Here is a 20,168-nt window from a genome sequence, read left to right on the forward strand (position 1 = left end):
TTCAACTGAAGTGAACTCATGGCCTTTTCGAAAGGAAAGCTCAATGTTGGTGTCTCTACAATGTCAAGAAACCAGGGCCCTTGCTTTGGCCTCTACTCAGACCAGCTCATATCCTCATATAAAGAACAGGAAGTAAATTCATTTTTAGCTCGAAAGCACTTCATGGGGTGGGAAAGGGGGATTTGAGGAAGAGAGTTCCTGTATATGATGGCCAAGACCGATCAGCAGACACATTACTTTGGCTTGAAGAAGGGGAAATACATGGTCAGGCATATAAGGGGAAGATGAAAGCTGTCTTTGACTTTGAACCAGAACATGTCCTCGGCAAGAACATTCCCAAGCTCCCAGGTTGGGAAATGGGGAGGGGGTGGTGGGTTCTGTTCTGAATGTGTTCTGGTGAGGCTGGATGCCAGATGGGGGCGACGGGGGTGGGGGCAGGGGGGGGAGGTATGGTAGGAGGACCACCAGGGCAAGAAAGTTTTCACGAACTTTCTATAACCTCCCAAGCTTCCTCCACCTTCTGCTAGCACTCACAACTTCCCCTGCCAAGTGAGGAAGGAGGAACACATTATTCAGTTTAATAATTTATACAAATCGAAAAGTTTATCATGTAAAATAAAGGCAACATAAGAGAGCAATAGATATATAAAAATTCCTGAGTCCACGGGTAAAGAAAGCACTGAGGTGTGGAGATGATGCTTTTTGAAGACCTCACCTTGGAATGTAGTAATATGATTGTCTAATAGATGGGTCTGAACTAAGCCAGGCGCCACTCCCACTGATGGCCAACCAAGTTTTGTTTCTTTCTACTGGTGGGATCACATCCAACCTTAGCACTAACAGCCTGGAACATCAAAGAACACAGACACAGATTCATGGACATATGTCGAAGTCAATGGTTCTCAAACCTGGCAGCCCATCAGAGTCATCATCTGGAGAGCTCATTACAAATTTAGATTCTTAGGAATGAACCCAGAGATTGATTAGGTAGATCTGGGCTGAGGCCCAGGAATCTACATTTTCAACAAGCAGACTTGGTTTAAGAACTAATTATTTGGTTCAACCCCATCCACTCAGCTAACAAAACTTTTTCACAAGATGCTGGTTTTATAGCAAAGAAAACTGAGCTGCCAAAAAGTGGCAGCACTTGGACTTAAATCTAGTTTCCTGGCTCCTGCTGAGATGTCTTTGCCAACGCGGTCACACCTGGCTTCTCTTCCTCAGCTCACCAGTCCATCAAGAACCCCTAAAGATTAGCAGAGCTCATTTACCCAATATAGAGGAACGAGAGTGCCAGAAACTTTGGTCCAGATCCATTTGGTTTCTAGGAGGAAAAGGCTGCATTGGGGTTGGTGTGAAGGTAGTTTTAAAGGAACCTGTGCAAAGCTGCATCCTGTGTTCTGGGTTAAAAGGAGAAGGTCCAACTGATGTTTCTAAGGCATACTCCCCAGTTGCTGCAGGCAGGAAGACTATTTGGCTCATGGGAATGACCTGCTGTGTGACGGGAGCCAGGGACATGGAGGCAGAGAGAGTGAGGGGTGGAGGAGCAGAGGATGAAGTCTTGAGGAATTAGGAGGCCAGACCATCTGGGTCTGAGTGAGCGAGGTCACATGAACCTCTTTGGCTTTTACTCTCAGGTACTGTAGGATTTTGAGCAGGAAATGGTATAATTTGACACATTTCCTAGAGATACTCTGGTGCAGTAGTGAAAACAGACTATCTGGGCAGGGTACAGAAGCGGGGACTCTAGGTGGGAAGATCTGCAGCAATCCAGGGGGATAAAGGAGGTTTTTTGGACCGAGGTGGAAAGAATGCTGTGATGAATGGTTGTTGGATCCTGGATTTTTTTTTAAAAGTAGAGCTAACAGATTTTCTCATGGGATGGGTGTGAGATGTTAGAAAAAAAAGAAGTCAAAGATGGTGCCAAATGTTTTGGTTCTAGCAATGTGCAGGTTGGAGTTATTGATTGAGATGGAGAAGACTGTGGGTGGAGAGGTTTGGGGGAGGAAAATCAGGAGTTCAGTTTTGGACCTGCTGAGTCATGGGCACTCACGTGACATTTAAATAAAGCCTCACCACTGGATGAGCTCATTGAGAAAGTGAGTATAGACAGAAAAGGGAAGAGGAGTGAGGACTTTGCCTGAGGAACCCACATTGTCAAGAGGTTAGAGAAAAGATACAATTCAGGGAAAGACAAGGAGGAACTAATGGGGGAGGGAAAAAACCAGGAATTCGTGGAGTGGAGTCTCAGACACCCACTGAGAAGTATTTCTAGGAAAAGGGAGTGAGGGATCTGTTGGGTCAAACAGTGCTGAGAGATGAAGGGAGATCAAGTTTGAGAGCTGACTCTTGAATTTAGTTATTGGAGGACAGCAGGGAGCTTGACAAGAACAGCATTTGACTCCTGACCTTATGGAGTCCCACAGTTTGACGACTGGTTATCACGGAGTTCTCCCTCATGGTAATTTTCTCCTTCTAGTCAGACAGTGAGCTCGGATTACAGGGTTGGGGAGCTGTCATGTCCCCAGAGCTCTGGCTCCTTGTCAGGCCGTTGGGCCACCTAGAGCCAGCTGCAGGTCCTGATACAGCTTGCTATCAGTTCATGAATACCCCTCCCACTAGGACACTGGATTTGAACAATTGTGCTCACGCCTGGCTTACCTTGGACGCAGAATTTGAGTTCCTTGGGGTCAGTGACGACCTTCCTGCTTTCCCGGATTACAGTCCGGTTCTTCTTGGTTTCTCCCCAGAGATTGGTGCCGCCATACATGCTGGGAATGTTGAGAATGGCAATGCCTTCAAGGAAGATGTTGCTCAGGTCCACCCCAACCCCATCACACTGGGGGGCAGAGAAAAGAGGTCATCTGTTAGTTTCCTCAGTGCATCCTAACCCAAAGTGGGGTGTGCGTTTGTGTTGGGGTTATGGACACTCTTGAAGGATGCCTGCCTCCGCCAGAAGCTGAATCTTGGGGAAAATTGCTCAGACTTAATGCTTCGGCTGCTGCAATGATATGGGGAAGGTCTAGCTCTGGTCAGTTCTCTGAAAGACAGAATCGGGCTCCAGGGATCCTCTATAGATCTAGAAAGGCTTTAGGAATGGTTCCAAGACAACTGCAAAACTGTTCTTCAGTCCTGCCTCATCATCATCAGTTCTGTCCTTTTGTACCCAGCCTGAAGAATCACTTGGACAATGAATGCAGAACCTAACACTCAGTTGATTCTCAACAAACACAGACGTTTCACTTTACCCCCCTGTTATTTTTCAGTCCTGTGAGAAGTATAAGACTTTAAGATTTGGAAAGCTTTCAGAACTTGCCTGTCTCCCTTATCTGTATCATAAGTGCAATTTTGGCATATGTGCTTGCTGATGTTGCAGAGTTTCTTTATCCAAACTCCACCACCCACATCCCCCGCCAAGTACAAAAGGCCAGAAGGCTTGAATCTGTCTGCCGCACATATCTATAGTCAGCCCACTTTGGCATAGTGCTTACCGACACAGCAAGAAATGTATTAGGTCTGATTTCTGATCCTTAGCATTGTAGGTAGCTTGCTTCATTTACAGAGGAAAGAAACTACACCCAGAGAGGTGAGCTAAGTTACCCAAGATTGCACAGCTGATAAGTAACAGAGCAAGTATTCAGAGCTGAGGAATTTGACTACAAAGCACAAACCCTTTATCTTCCTCATTGTGAGGCAGGAAAAATCAAAGGCATGTAATAAAAATCCACTATCTTCAAGGTTACCTACAAATCCAAACGGTCAGCAATTTCTCCACAGAGGAAGAATAGAAAGATAGGCTTCCTTGTTCATATCGGCTTACCTGCTTGTCTCCTTGATACTCTTAATTTATGGTATCTTATCATCTTCATGAATTATTTCCCTAACTACAAAATGGAAGAGTGAGATTCTTTGGTAACTGGGAAAACATTTCTTTATTGAGAAGCTGTTTAGCTGAAGTCTCTTTATATTGAATCAGATTCTCTTTCTTCTACTGGTCCTATTCTCCCTTCTGAAGCCAGACAGAACGATCCTTTTTTTCTTTGCCACAGGAGCCAAACAAACAGGGGATGACAATAACCATCATATCACCACATGCATATATTAAGCGCCGCCATGGGCCGCATATGCTTTTAAGCACATATCATGTCTTGTTAGTTACCATGACTGCTTCTTTATATTTGGGGAAACTAAGACACAGAGACCATGACTGCTTCTTCTTTATATTTGGGGAAACTAAGACACAGAGTGGTTGAGTAACTTGCCAAAGTCGTACAACTCACCAATGGAAGTACACAGGTTTGTTGGCAGACAGTCAGAGCCTTTGTCTTAATTACCCCTTTCTTTTTCTTCCTTTCACACTGTTTGGCTGTGCCTCCTTTGCATTGAACACTATCATTCTTTCCAACCCTTCCCATAGAACTTGGTTTTCAGGCTTTCTGCATCCTGAGGGCCCTGTTCTATAGTTTGTTACTCTTCTCACTCCACAAAGCTCCCAGCATCAAAAGCAACACTAAAGACCGGATCTGGTGGTGCAGGTGGCAAGTCCTGGAGTGGGGATCCAATGTCACTATCATACCCCAGAATTGAGATAATGTGGGAAGCCCATGAAAGGGCTCAACAGATGTCCCCATTCTTCTTCTTCTTACTGTTAAATATGATCAATTTGGCTCTTTTGTTAGCAGCCAGAAGATGGCATAATCACTTAAGTTGGAATGGGTACTCATCTCAGCCACCCAAGCCCACAATTCTACCACTGACATTTCAGCCAAATCTTCCCTGTCTTGAATTTCCATAGGTATTAATTTTTTTAAAGATTTATTTATTTATGCATACAATAGCTGGGGTGTAGGCCAGAGGTGCGGCGGGTAAGAGGATTCATCAGAGACTGAGTGAGAGCAGAATAGGTGGATTGACTGAAATATATTGCTGAAGGGAGCAGTGGGTGAGACAGGAGAGGTCTGCTATACCATGCGTGTTAGTTCCCTGACTGGGGATCGAACTCGTGCTGCAGTGGCTGCAGATTGCTTCCTACTGCTAAGATTTAAGACCTATGTTACCAGAGAAGACCAGTATTCTTTTTAAAAATAACCCAGACATAGAGCTTTGCATGGGTGTCAGTTAGTGTCATCGAGCCTGTAGCCCAAGCCTTTCCCAGTCCATTGAGTTTATTTTCCATCTTCATTTTATGACCCTTTGCCATAGTCTTTTCATTTGGAGGTTAAGCCATTAATAAACTTATATAAAGGGCAAAACCAGAACTATGACCTCCCCTTGGTCAGCTTAGCACACTGTTGTGAATTAAGTAGCTCTCAGGTTGTGGCCATTCTGTTGGGGCCTGTCTGTATTCTCTGGATGGGATGGTCACCCAGCCCACCTTTCATTCCAATGTGTATACATGGAACTTGGAGATAAGATGGACCTAAGAGGCTATGACCATGAGGTCCAGCAAAATTAAAGACTTATCACCAAACTTATTAATAACATAGCTGGACACGTATCCAGATCTCCAGACCTCAGTTCTGTGTTCTTTCCACTAAGACAGAAGACACTGCATTCAAATCATGACCATTTCTAACAGAAAAGAAATGAAAAAAAGTCATGTTAAGTTACTAGTTCCTATGTGTAAAGGGCAAATGCTTGGATAATAATCTACTCCAGAATCTTACCAAAGAATAGGATGACATATCAGTCTGTGGTGTCCAGAAAGTGTCCTGTAGTCCTTTTTAAAAAGTGGGATGTTGTCTGTTTGTCTTTCATTGGGTGGAACCTACTCTGTTTTCTAGATTCATCAAGGAAGCCCCTGAATGGCATCTATAGGTTTGTCCAGCTTTGTGAATTCAAATATGCTGTTTTCCAAGGCTGGTAGTTCTCTGCTGTGGATTCTGGTACCCACTGATAATGTCTCTTCTATTTTTTGTAAGGGCTACTCTCTTGGGGGGAAAAAAAGAAAATGCTTTTGGCTTAATGAAGTCCTAATGAGACTTGTTCTTTTTGTGCTTCAAACATCATCTCACATTCTCCTTGGGTTTCAGTTTGTCAGAAGTCAGGCTTACGGGTGTGAGCTGCTTTGTTGCTGCCATGCTGATTTTTTTTTTTAAAGATTTACTTATTTGTGCATACAGAACTGGGGTACAGGCCAGAGACTCAGGGGGTGGTGAGAGGCTTCACCAGAGACAGAGTGGGGAACAGAACAGGCAGATCGACGAAGCACACTGCTGAGGGTAGCAGTGGGCTGGTCAGGAGAGGTCTGCCACACCATGTGGTCACCTCCGGGGCAGGTGGGAATCGAACTCATGCGGAAGCGGCTTTAAATTCTCAGTGCTGTGCTTTAACCCGCTGCGCCACCAGGGAGGGCCTGCCATGCTGATATTTTAAAAAACTCTTTTCCTTTCTCTTCTCAATAGGATCATTGACTTACTAGACACTTATTTCGGAATGTCTTCCATTCCCTCATTCTTCATACATCTAGTCTTATTTAGGGATTTACACTCGAATCCACTGGAGCAGACTTCTCACAAACGCTCTAAAGTGGGCTTTACTTGATTCTGTACCTGGTATTGTCTTCTCAGACCCTAATCACCTCCTTCACAACATAGTCACTTTCTCTTGGTTGTAGTTACTTCCACATCACTTCAATTTATTCATTACTGGTCAAAACACCCTCTCCCTTCTGAAATAATATTAGTTGATCATACATGGCAAGAACTTCTCCAGAAACTGGGCTGTTCTTTCCGTCCATTCTCTCTTCGGCACTCTCACACGAACACCATGAGGAAGGCTCACTGCTACCCAGAACTGACCTGTCTCACCGGGGTTAAGTGGCTTGCTCAAGGCTACCAACTTGCCACCCTATAAACTGGCAGAGCTAGGATTCAAATCCAGGCCGTCAGATGCCGGATCCTACTCTGAGACAAAAGAGTCAACGAGGCAAAAAGGGGACTTTTGCTGATGCTAGGCCTACAGCAAAATTAAACTTCCAGCTGTTCTTTGAATAATTGAAATCTCCCACCACTCTGTCTTATACTTAGAGTGGTGTCTGGCACATCGATGCTGGGTATTAGTATTATTATATCTTGCTGCTGTGCCAGCTTTGTTTAAAAAAAGTATAGGCCCTCCCTGGTGGCGCAGTGGGTTAAAGCACTGCACTGAGAAGCTTAAGCCACTTCCACATGAGTTCAATTCCCGCCTGCCCTGGAGGTGACCACATGGCGCGGCAGACCTCTCCTGACCCGCCCGCTGCTCCCCTCAGCAGTGTACTTCGTTGATCTGCCTGTTCTGCTCCCCACTCTGTCTCTGGTGAATCCTCTCACCCTCTGCATCTCTGGCCTGTACCCCAGTTCTATATGAATAAATAAATAAATCTTTACAAAAAAAAAAAAAAGTATAGCACTAGCACACATCCATGGCACACTATATTCCTCAAAGCCACTTTTTCTCCACTGCAGCTGTGTGCCCTGTGTCCCTTTTGCCAGCTGTTAACTTGGCAACCCGAACCTTTCTCCAGAAGAGCAAAAAGTCTTCTGATAGATGGGTCCTGCTTTTTCTGCTTTCTTAGATTGATTCTACTCCCCATTGTCTCACTGGGTCCTAGGCAGACTAGGAAAAAAAAAAAAAGTGGAGCCTAAGGATTATTGGTCACAGATACCCCTACCCTTGGAATTTGAATGTTAAAAGGCAATGCGGGCCCTCCCTCCCTGTTGGTGCAAAGGGTTAGGACTCAGTGCTGCAAGCTAGGCACAGCTGCTTCAGAGCAGTTCTACTCTGGCCTGGAGGTGATCCACGCAGACCTCTCCTGGCCTGCCCGCTGCTCCCCTCAGTAGTGTACTTCCTCCATCTGCCTGTTCTGCTCTGTCTCTGGTGAAACCTCTCACTGCCCCTGCACCTGACTTGTACCCAGTTTTGTATACATACATAATAAATCTTAAAAAAAGAAAATAAGGCAACGCAGTGTCCAGGAAAACACATACTTGGACTTAGAGACAGAGAGGTATGGGTTTAAATCTTGGCTTGTCGCTTGTGGGCTGTGTGATCCTGTCTTGTTTCCTTAAACTGTTGACCTTTGTCTTCTGTAAAGTAGGCTGGGGGGATAACATACATTTCCAGTAGTATTTCAAGAACTGTCAGCATTATTACAGTTTCCCTAAGCCTTATGCTAGAAGTCCTATTTCAGCCTGAATTCATTCTCCCACTATCTGAGATCTCGTTGCACGCGTTTTAATGGGGTCAAGGCTCTACCCAGGCCAGTGAAGGTCTTGTCAGTCAATACCTGCACGCGTCTTTTCTGGGCTTCTGGGCCTAGCATCACCCACTGATTTCCTTCAGAACACCAGGCCCGCTTACGTTTCGAAAAAGGTGGAAAGCTGCTGAGCTGGGTTGGGTAAGTGGAGCCAAGAGTGGTAGACTGTCAGTTTAAATGGAACACAGGCCTCAAGGCAACTCCCGGGCGGATTCCTGAGCTAAATCCTCCAACAGTTCCATGACGTCACCAGGCCCCCTCCCCCACTCCGACCCGAGCAGAGCACAGGGAGGGCGGCGATCCCTGCGCACACATTAGCCATCCCTAACTTAGGACTAGGCTAGCAGGCTTCTCTCCAAGCCCAGGCTGCGGTGCAGCGGAACCCAAGTATTTATAGCCGAGTAGGGGCTGAAACAGAGAGCTCTTGTCTCCGGCAGCTAGCGCGCACGCCCGCAGCCGTGCTCCCAGCGTACGCCTGCCGCGCGGTGCGGGACGGCGAGCCGTCCGGTTCGGAGGCGACGCCGCTGCAAGGGGTCGGTGGGGTTGCAGGGAGGCCAGCCCAGGGCGGGAGCGGCCTGCGCCCTCCTTCTCCCAGGCCCCGCTGCGCGGGCTCGCGGCTGTCCGCTACGTTTAGCATTGATTCCCTTTGCGAAGACAATACCATAGCTCTGGTTTCTTTCGGAGTCAGGGATGGTTTATTTGTTTGATGAATGGCCTGTGCAAAGGTAACCAGAGACTAGGTTAGGAAGCCAAGTGTGTTTATATGCAAATGAAACGCACTAGGGTTCATATTCATCCCATCCCTCCATCTCCTACTCTGGGATCTTTGAAATTCTAACCCAGCTGCCAGCTTCTCCGCACCCCTCCAGCCAGCTGGCCTAGGTGACCTGAAAAACGAGGTGGGTCAGAACCTTTCTCTCCTCCAAGCAATGCTGCTTCCACCTCAGCACTGTCTATCCTATTTTTGAAGGTCCTCAGAGAAGGAGATCCCATAATTTATTTGATGACCTGTTTCAGTTTTTAGCAAGTAGGAAATTCTGCCTTTTTCTAACCTCGATTCACAGTGCCGCGGATTACGTCTATTTTCTTTGGTCTAGAACGCAGATAATTTTGTTGTATGCTCCCGCCATAGGGTTGTGTCTGCTACCTTGAATGACCTCTTCTAGAGAAAATTGGAGGTGTAGCCCAGACCGCGGAGGTTTTGGGGCATTTTGACTCTTTCAGCTCAAAGTTTTCTTTCATGGGTTCTCTGCCACTACCTTATCTTGATCCTTCCATCCCAACTTTGGTGAATCTGTCTTTTAAAAATATTTTTATTAGAAGTATTTGCAAATATATAGAAAAACTGAGTAATAAATTCATGTACCCCACATCTCAGCTTCAACAATTAGCAACCCACAGTTAATGTTTTAATGTTATCCCAATTCCTTTCCCCACCTCACTACTAAACTATTTTATAACAAATCCTATAAAATTCAATCATTTAATCTAAAATACTTCTGTATGATGTACCCTTAAATAATACTAAAAAAAAAAAATACCCAGTACTATTATCACTCAGAAAGTTAACAATTCTTTACTTCAATAAATACACATTATTATTATTTTAAATAATTAACTTTCTTCCATGGTCTCACCTAAAAAATTGGTTTGTCCGGTCAAACTATAGATTGAATTTACTCATAAGAACATATTACCTATAGATTCCTTGTTTTGTCCCCTTTTCTTTTGCTACTTATTGAGGGAAATCGGTGATTTGTTCTGTACTGAAGTGCTTCTAAACTTCAACAAACACAAGCGTCACTTCAGGATCTTATTAAAATCCACATTCTGATTGAGCAGGTCTGAGATGGAGCCAGAGATGCTGTATTTCTAACCATTCCCTGATGATTCTGGTGCTGTTAGCTCATGGACCAGACTTAGTAGCAAAGTTGTACCGCTTCCCAGATTCTGGATTTTGCTGATTGCATCTCTGTGGTACCTTTAAAGTACTAGGTTGTTGGCAAAGTCATGATGTATTGCTTCTATATTTTTCAAGCAAAAATGTGTCATGTCTTTTCCAACAACTCAATATATTCCCAGCCTATCTCTTACATTTTCACTTAATTGGTACTTTCAGATCTAGAGGTTTGATCAGACTCATTGTTGACTCCTTGGCAAGAATGTTAGTAGGGCTATGAGTTTCTTTGAAAAGGAGGCCCACAGTTTAGTCTCACTTTTTTTTTTTTTTAACTATGTTCATTATGGTCAGTGGGTTCAGGTGTTGTGAACCTGAATGTTCCTGAATTCTTAATCAGCAGCTGGTGTTAACTTGTCTAGTCCCCTTTTTATATAGTTCCTTAGTCTTTTAAGGACACCTTAGCACCCTCACAATACTTTTCCTCCAGATCTTACACACGCTGTTTACTCCATGAATACTTCCCAGTCCATTCTCCAAAAAGGATCTCTTTCTTTGTTCTCTGTGTCTTGGCTTCTCATGGAATCAAAGATCTGAAGAGTCTTACAGGGTCATCAGTCCAATCACCTCATTTTGTAGATGAAAAAAAAAAATGAGGTAAAGTGGTAAAAGCAATGACCCAACGTCAGAGTTTATCAGGGTCACTGGGCTAGTATTAGACCTACTGAGAGGGAAGTAGGATAACGTTGGACATTGTCTAAGGAAAAATAATATTCAGTTACACTGGGAAGAGGTGAGACTGAGGAAGAGGAAGGTGGCCTCCAGATATACTTGAATAGGGGTTCCAGTGGGCTGAGAGGATGGGGACAGGAGGACAGTGTGGTTTTCCTTGATATCTGGGCTACAATTTAGTGTCAGATATACATTCAAAGGCACAAAGGGCAGCTGACATACACCTGACTGAAATATCTCCTTCCCTCTTTGTGGAGGGACCAGGATGTGGGTACATGCTAGTGACAGGAAAGCATCAGTACACTACCCTCTGAAGCTCTGAGGTGCCGTGGGGCTCAGGTAAGGATGGAAGCAGTTTATAATGGGAGCATTTATGTTTTGGTAGATGAGAAGGAGTTTTTCTCTGTGAACTGGCTTGGCAGAACGGGTTTAAGTTAGACTATGGGGAGGCCTGGGCACTAGTGCAAGGTTCCCTTAAGTTTGGAAAGAGGAGAGTAGCAGAAAAGGGTTTTCTGGCCCAGCAATGGCCAGTCATGGGAGTCCCAATTAGTCTGCATATAGACTACAGAGTTGGGATCTGCTGGCTTTTACTTCTGCTGTACTCACTGACCAAACACTCATGCCTGCGAGCCTATTAAATGCTACCCTTCCATCTCAAATGCCTCCCTGAAGCTTTTCCCAGAGATCTAGCTAGAGAGTGATATTATTCTTCTAGTGTTTCATATGTGCTTGTCTCCCCAGGAGCCTTTAAGCTCTCAGAGGATAGGGCCCATGTTACATAGCTCTGTGTTTTCCAGAGTTCCTGGCATGCCTTACCCATATTAGGTAGCCAAACTGTCTGGTTAATTGAAATCATGTATGGTGAACCCCCAAAATGGAAACCAAGGTGTTTCTTAAAGAAACCTAACAAGAAGCCTTCTTTCCTACCAGATGAATTCCCACAATTTCCTACGGTGATTGTAGTCACCAAATAAAGTGGACACAATGTCCAGGTGAGGGAGAGATATGAGAAGTTAACCAAGTCTGCAAGAAGTCCACGAAGGGAAATCTGTGTCTGAACAGCTGGAAGCCAGAACAGGGAACACAGGGCACCATTTATATGAGAGACATTAAGAGCCAGAAGACAAAGACAGTCATTCATCTGTCACTACTGGTGAGAAGAACCTATTTACTTTATGCTAGACTGTGGGGAGGAGAAGAAATAGACACAGCCCCTGTCCTCAAGGTGCTCATAGGTCATCAGTGCTGGAAGCTGCATGCTGCTAAATGCTTAGCAGCAGTATCTATTCAAGAAGAAGCAAGTCTGATTGCAACATAATGGCCAACTTCAAGCTACTAATGTGACATCCCTGAAAGCAGAAGTTGGGAAGAGATACAATCAAGCTCTGGTTCCAGCACCCCAAAGAAGGAAGTGGGCTATTTGCATATCTGCAGGATAGCCTCTGGCCATACAGAAAAATTCATTGGGGGTGAAAGAAAGGCAGCCAGGGCAAACGATGATGTCTGTTTTCTCTAGAGAAGAACGAGAGAGAATGTTTTTAGTGTCAATAATCCAATGTATATCCTGAAGGGGAAAAAAAGGCAATAAATTGAGTGGTGTTGATAAGCGGTGATAGCATTATTGGAGAGAGCATTAGTATGTAAATATAAAAAAAAATGGGGTTGCATGTAGGTAGATCAGAAGGGCCAGTTATTGCACCTGCATTCAGAGGGACTGTGTTAGAGCATTCTGGAAGCCAATGTCTGTTGTGGACAGTTAGAAACTAATACTAACATACTCATATGTTATATAATAGTATATTTCAGAAGATATTTCTGTGGGTCCCCAGGCATGTATCCCACAAATACTGTGCACCACTTTTGTTCCAAGAATTGAGCCAGGTGCTGATAAGGGAAGAATGTGAAGATGAACATCATCTCTGATCAACATCAGGAAGAACTTTCTGGAAGCCAGAGCTGTTCAGCAATGGAATAGGCTTCTCCAAAAACTGTGAATTTCCTTGGAATGTTCTGGAAGAAACTGGATGTAACATATCAACATATTTCAAATGAATCTTTTCATTGAATTTTAAGTGGTACTAAATCCCCTTCCAGGTCAGAGCTTCAGAGTCTCCTTTTAACTTGGCTTTGGTGTACCGAAAATCTTCACTCTGACCTACCTCCCACCAGCCTAGCCTACCCTGCTATGTGCTCCATGCCCTGACAGTGAGTTGTGGACCAGTCAGACTCGAGAGTGACTACCATCTGTGACAGGGATGAGGGAGTTCTGGCGGGTTTGTGTGGGCTCAAGGAATGCGGCCTTGAAGCCATGTACACACAACCTGCTTAAGAACATCCCATGGGCAGAAAATGTTTTCTTCCTCTTCAGCCCTCCTCTGTTGCTGTGCCAAGCGGGCACAATGGTGCCTTTGAGAGGGGGCAGCTGGAAGGGGGTGTTGGCAGGGATACTGGAAGTAGAACATTGCAGCTGGGGGGGGGGAACCAAATTCATTTCCAGGAGTGAGCTTGGGTGCCAGTTTCCAAAACAAAACTGCTGTTTCTCAGAGCTCATGGTGGTGGGTTGCCTCAGAGTTGGACAGAGGGCAGAACCATTTCCTATCCTTTGCTCCACCCTCCCACATTAAAAAAAAAAAAAAAAAAAGTTGGTGTGTTGAGGCACTATTGCTGTGGATGCAGATTAATAATAAACTTTGCTGCCTGTCTGGGAGCTCAGGCCAACTTGGTGTAGCTGAGGCTTTCTGAGGGGTGAGACTGTCCTGCAGACAGAGCAGCACTGATGGCCATGGGACTGGCAGCCTCAGGGAAGGTAGGCCTCTGGCATGAGAGAGGCTCAGAATGAAGACCTCTTCTGAGATCCTGTCTCTCAGGGTCACTCTTTCCACCTCTGTAGCTACCAGATACCCGCACTGCCATTTGAGGGCTCTGCCCACTCAGGCTTAACTTTGATGGGAAAGAAGTGGGAGAACTCTGGCATTTCCTGTCCTGGATTCACAGTTGTCCCAGACCTTCGCTGCTTTCCAAGGCCCCAGCACCAGCTCAGTGGTGGGTGTGGGTGGTCTTTTCACTCGCTGAGCAGTCAGGAGAAGGCCTAGGCCAGAGTCTCTGCCAGTGCCTGTTCTGTGATACCAATGAAGTAAGGTGGGTCTCATTTTTGTGGTTTCCAATAAAAAGATACTATTTCAGCTGGTCAAGTGGTCATTTCTGTTAGAGTTCACACTATGGCCTTTCACACCTTAGTTCTACTTTATAATCAATAAATAACTGTAGAGAAATTATTCATTTCTGGCATTGTGTGAGGACTATGGATATGCAATGAATAAGATAGTCTGCGCGAGACAACAGACTGTCTAATAAATGTGCCAAGGTCCTTCTGGGAGTCCTACTACCAAGTAAATGGCGTCTATTAGCTGCAGTAGCATTAGCTGGATAGCAGAAGTATAATACAGAGCCCACTTGTACAGGGACAAGTTGCATTTTGGGAGGCGTGTGGGCCTGGGTGGCAGATCTAAATCTGAAACTCACCTGATATTGGAGTACTTATTTCTCTTGATGAGACTTAGTTTCCCTGTGTAAACAATAGGAATAAGACATACCATGCAGCACTGCTAGGAGAAATAAATAATACAGTGTATGAATGTGCCAGAAAAGAACTTCCTCATGGCTGCTGTTGTTATTACTGCAGATCCTAATGGATTTGAGCATATAACACATAGAACTCGTAAGTATGACAGAGGTGTTCATCCAAACCCATGTGAGATTAAATGCCCTTTCTAAAGAGTCAATTGTTCTGTCTTCTTTATTCCACTTCTATAGAAGACTGGGATCAACAAGTTTATGATTAAGATAGATAAACAAAGACCTATGTACTACAGCCAATAAGATGTATTTGTATATAATATTCTCTGTTTCATAATCCAGTTGAAGAAGAATATATTTGGGATAATTTTCTTCCCTGAGGTCCCCGACGCTCCTAAGTGTGGAGATGAATTTTTTCAATATTCTAATATGTCTAAGAGAAACAGTACATTTCCTATTTCCAGTGCCTCACAGTTGATTACTTAAAAGATGCATTTGTTTGGTAGACGTTGCTTGGGAAAGTTACTCTTTAACTGAGGGAACTTGGTAGAAAAGTCAATTCCAGGGGCACAGGGAACCTTCCAGGAGACTGTTGTGGCGATGCCTTCTATCTGTGTGCAGTCATGTGACCTCCTTGGGTCTCTCTATGCAAAGTGTTGCCTACCTCCCCACTGCTTTGGGAAAATGTAAACATGAGAATAAAGCCTAAAAGCTACTCCAAAGTCCTTAGAAGACACCAACTTTGTATAGCCAGGAGTCTGAAGACAAAGAAAATCAAAGCGATTCACAAAGGACAAAGGAAATGAAAAAGAACAAGAAAACAAAAGCATAGGAGTGAATGGAGACTTGAAGTGAAATACAGGGTACACATATGTAGGAAATAAAAAAGGGGGTGGTTTAAGAAGCAAGCAAACAATGGGTTTTTATAAGAGAAAATCGACAGAAACAATTTCCCTTTAGTAGGCTAAAAGAGTTTAAGGCTCTGTGAAGGAAGCTCCTAGTCAGTGCCTGACTGAAAGAGGTGACAAGAAGGGGGAATGGAGCTGTGTTTAAAAACATAAGCCTTTAAGAAAGCCAGAGAATCATGGAGGTGCTCCAGAGGCCTGATTTTAAAGAAACAAGGGCTAATCCTGCTACAGGCTTGAAACAAGGACATTAGTGTCTGGCTGGCTCCTGACTGGTAAGATTGTAAATTACTCCCCCCCACCTTTTTTTCCCACTATAGTTTTAAATGAATTTGGATTATTCCAAATTGGTATAGAATTATACCAAATTGGTATAGAATTATACCATATTGGTATAATTATACCAAATTAGAATTATACCAAATTGATTATTCCAAATTGGTATAGAATTATACCAAATTCTACCATGAATTTGGATTATTCTCATCATCGGGAAAAGAGATTATTAGCACATATAGTAGAAGGAAGCAAGGAGAAGTTGAAGTAGGGCCATCGAGAGCAGTGCAAACTGTAAGATGGGCAAGAAAAAATCTGAAGTGGCAGGGCAGCCTTGGGAGGCTCACAGTGAAGATGATGCCGGAAATGGGAGCCGAGAACTTGACTAAAGAATGGAATAAGACTAGAAGGAGAATCTTTAAGGACTGCTCTAGCCTTCCCTTTCTTTCTAGGGCTTGATGCCAAGTTTATTCTTTTCCAAGCATTAAAAAATCTCTTCTAATAGTCTTCTCAAGTTTTTCTTCCCATGAACATGTTTTCATATCATCTCCCTTGGGAGCACTGTGGCTAGGTTGATGGGTTGAACATTTGGTTGATGCCAACTTTTATTATTCCAAGCTCAGAAAGACTCTACCTGCCCAAACTGAAGGTTTAGATGGAGTCAGGAGAAGTCCATAGGCTCAAAAGATCTCTTTCCCTTTAATTTCAGAATTGGCAACGGTTCAAGTAGAATCCAAAGCCGAACCAAAGAACGTTCTGGTGCTTGAGAGCCTCGGGTTCTCATCTATCACTTACTGCCTGGGTAAACTTGGTCAAGCCCTTAGCCTGTAAAGCCCTTGATGTTTTTCTCTTGAAAAACAATGGCACTTGAATGTATTGAATAACTAAAGCTATCTGCTCCATCTTAAGGAAACCTGATTCATTAATAACCTTCCTTACATGTACATAGCTGTTACTAACTAAATGCTAGTTTTAGAATTCAAGATTTTCATACACATTGTTCCTATCAAGATATGGATTAAGTATCCCTTACACATTGGGCCCTTCCTGATGGTACAGGGGTTAAAGTCTCAGCACTATGAAGCTATCCCCAGCCACTGAGAGCACAAATTTGATCTCAGCCAGGGAGCTAACCCACATAGCACAGCAGACCTCTCCTTTCTTGCCTGCTGCTCCCCTTGGCAATGTATTTCAGTAGATCTGCCTATTTTGCTCCGCACTCCGTCTCTGGTGAGTCCTCTCATCCTCCACACCTCTGGCCTACACCCCAGTTCTTACATGCATAAATAAATAAAAAATAAAATCCTTAAATATCCCTCACACAATGCCCAGCCCACTCCCTTTTGTAAAATTAACTTTTTTTTTTAAAAGATTTATTTATTTATTTATTCATACAGAACTGGGGTACAGGCCAGAGATGCGGAGGGTGAGAGGATTCACCAGACACAGAGCGGGGAGCAGAACAGGCAGATTGACGAAGTACACTGCTGACGGGAGCAGCGGGCGGGTCAGGAGAGGTCTGCCACGCCATGTGGCCACCTCTGGGGCAGGCGGGGATCGAACTCATGCAGAAGTGGCTTTAGCTTCTCAGTGCTGTGCTTTAACCCACTGCGTCACCAGGGAGGGCCCTGTAAAATTAACTTTTAAAAAAAATTGAGATGAAATTCACACAACGTAAAATTAACCACTATAAAGCCTACAACTCCGTGGCATTTAGTACTTTCACTCACACTGTCTTTTAGAAGTGTTAAAGTAACACAATCCTTTGGGTTGGTTCCAGTTGTTGTAATTTAAAAATATGCAGCCTCTCCGCTCCGTGCTCATCCTCTTAGGAGCTCACCTTCAGGGAATTTTCTGGATCTAGGTTGAGGAGAACCTGTCGGGTCATTTGCTCTACAAGTGCATTTTCAATTCAGTGTACATTGCCAAACTGCTCTCCAAAGTGGTTTTTTCCCGTTCACTCAGCAGTGTCTGAGAATTCTCACTTCTGCAGAGTGGGGCACACAGACCACCAGAGCCTGTAAAAGTTACGAACCAGCTCAATCCACCCAACACGGAGAGAGCTCTAGGATGTTGTGGTGCTTGAAAAAAGGCAAATTGCAGGGCATGAAGGGATAGTGGGGGACCTCAGTTTTATCAGTGATTTTTTTCTTTGATTAAAAAATATATGAATGGAATAAAAAAAATCACAAACATCCATTCTAAGTGAGGGAAGGTGGGAGTATTTGATATGCTGTTCTCCAGACTGTTGCGTTTTTTGAAAAGTCCGCAATAGAAGGGGGGAAAGTAATGTGCAGAGATTCCCCAAATATACTGCATAACAGTTTTTGAGTACCTTCCAAATTTGGACTCACTTTTCCCCATGCAGTGTTTCCTTCATATTAGTGGAGCTGGCTAGCCTTCCTTTCTGAACATTGTTTTAAAGACTAGAAAAAATATCAAGGAATTTTGGAAGCTCTTATTTTTAGCCAGTAAAATGAAAAATTTCCACAGCATGTTAAATGAGAGCTCGAGTCAAAGCCTGCCGGGTTTGCTCCACCTAACTCCGATCCTGTAGAAAAACCTTTGCTTAGACTATTCTGGGCCTGGGGTGGGAGAGGTGACTCACTGCATCCCTCCCTCATCCCATCCCCCACCTGTTTATTCAAGTGAATCAGGTTAGAATGAACATCAAGGGCCGCCTGGGAAGAGAAGTCAGAGACTGAGTCGCTGCCTTGACCAGGGCTGATGATGGTCACGTGGGTGACAAGCTGGCTTCTCAATTTCATAATTAGTGTCAACCGCAATTTACTGAGCACCATGCTCTGGAAACAGCGCTCCCTTTCATAGCTTCCTGCATTTCCATAGAGGAAAGGTTCAGAGCGAGTATTTGCAATATTGTTTTTGTGCTTTTTTTTTAATCAATGTCAAAATCCCAGGTCTGGTTTTAATGTTACTTGAAACATCAAAAGAATGTTCATGAATAAAAGCAGATCACAGATGAAAATCTCTGCTCTAGACTAAAATGCCAATATTACACCTGGCCACCCATAGGCTGTGGGCCTCGAGGGAGTGTCTTGCTCTCTCTCTCAGCCTCTATCAGTTTCTCTGGGGAGGTGATGCTGATACCTGCCACTTGGAGCTGCTGTGTGGATTCTGTGAAGCACTTAGCCCCATCAGTTAAAAACAACTTAAAATTTTGATCCAAATAATAGCTTGGTAGATAGGCCAACGTCCTCTCCAACCATTTGATAGATGAGAATACTGAGTTTCAGACATACAGTTTGGTAAGTTCTTAACCTAATGCAGAACAGGAATAACCCTCAGATCTTCTGTATCTAGACCAGGACCCTTCCCTTCCCTGGTGCTTGCCGTGGCCAAGGGTCAGCAGGTGAGCAATAGATCTAGAATCACCTTGCTCTTGCCAGAGTCACTGGGGTTTCATATTGGGTCCAGAGTGATCCAGCACATGTAGGTTCAAGGACCCCGGGACAGTTTTCTTAGCACTAGTTAAGTGGGCACTATATTAGCCAGCACCGTGTGCTGTCAACGGGGTTGTGAGCTTTATTTTGAGAAGGGTCCAAGGCTTCCTGTCCTCTACCAGCCACTGCATACCATGGGAGGCTTTTAATAGAGATGTCCCCTGCATAATCTCATGTTAGGTTTAATTTTTACCATTTAAGTTTTTATCAGAGTGATACACACAAACTCTGCATACATGCATGAAGAAATGAGATAGACTTCACTCTCTGTTCCCCTGAACCTCTTACCTTCATACTTTTCCCAAGTTCCTGGACCCTCAGCTTCAGTTTCCTTACCCACAAAGTGAGGAAGTTGTGGACACAGACTCCCAGAATTGTCTTTTTCCAATACACATTATTATAGTACGTGGAACTAAGGTCAGCTGAGATCCTCTGCACCTTTGGAGAGAGTGCTACCATGACTTAAATAATGCAGTTTACCTAGGTTTAGGGATATCTTCAGAAGTCAGCTTTTTAATTCAAGAAAACCATCTTAAGGCAGGGCATACATCTTGTTATGTATGGTTTTGTCAGACTGTTATGGAGGCATCTCTGTGAACAGGGGAGGAGTGCTGAAGCACTGGGTGACTGTCCCAGTCTGCCATGCTGGGGACTTCCTGAATGGGGAGTAGCTGGGGGTCGGGGGAGGGTGGGAGATGGAAGTGGATGTATACTTAAAAGTGGAAGGAGGGAGGAAGAGAGACATGGGGGAGACACATGCAGGAGAGACACTAGAAGAGATATTTTCTGCCTCTCTCTCTGTGAGAGACATGGAGGGAGATTTTTCTTGGACCTTAGTAGAGACAGTGGCAGCTTTTATCTCAATTTCTTGTTGGATTATGTGAATTTTGAGTCTCTCCTTTGGCGCTGGGTTTCTGGGACCTGCCTAACTGCTTTCATGTGGTTCCCTGTCAGTGGTACTTCAGATTTGTGGCATGTTTTTGAACCTCAGTAGCCCTATGTCAGATTGAGCCTATTTGGCTGGGCATTTGATCATAAGGGGGATGGGTAATTTTTGGAGATTTACTGGAAAAATTTGAAAATTT

At 44.2% G+C, this 20,168-nt stretch overlaps 1 protein-coding gene across 4 annotated transcripts in view; it reads right to left on the reverse strand.

Annotated features, from left to right (window-relative positions):
* DGKG (diacylglycerol kinase, gamma 90kDa) overlaps positions 1–20,168 on the reverse strand; it is a 188,253-nt gene that overhangs the window by 39,289 nt on the left and 128,796 nt on the right. For all 4 annotated transcript variants that reach the window (XM_012733612.1, XM_012733606.1, XM_004675068.2 and 1 more), the window contains one exon: positions 2,662–2,839. In XM_012733612.1, the coding sequence (XP_012589066.1) occupies positions 2,662–2,839 (178 nt within the window). The remainder of the gene's footprint in view (positions 1–2,661; positions 2,840–20,168) is intronic.

This window comes from Condylura cristata, unplaced genomic scaffold (genome assembly GCF_000260355.1).
Source record: "Condylura cristata isolate star-nosed mole 26May11 unplaced genomic scaffold, ConCri1.0 scaffold00003, whole genome shotgun sequence".
In the NCBI taxonomy this organism is placed as follows: Eukaryota; Metazoa; Chordata; class Mammalia; order Eulipotyphla; family Talpidae; genus Condylura; species Condylura cristata.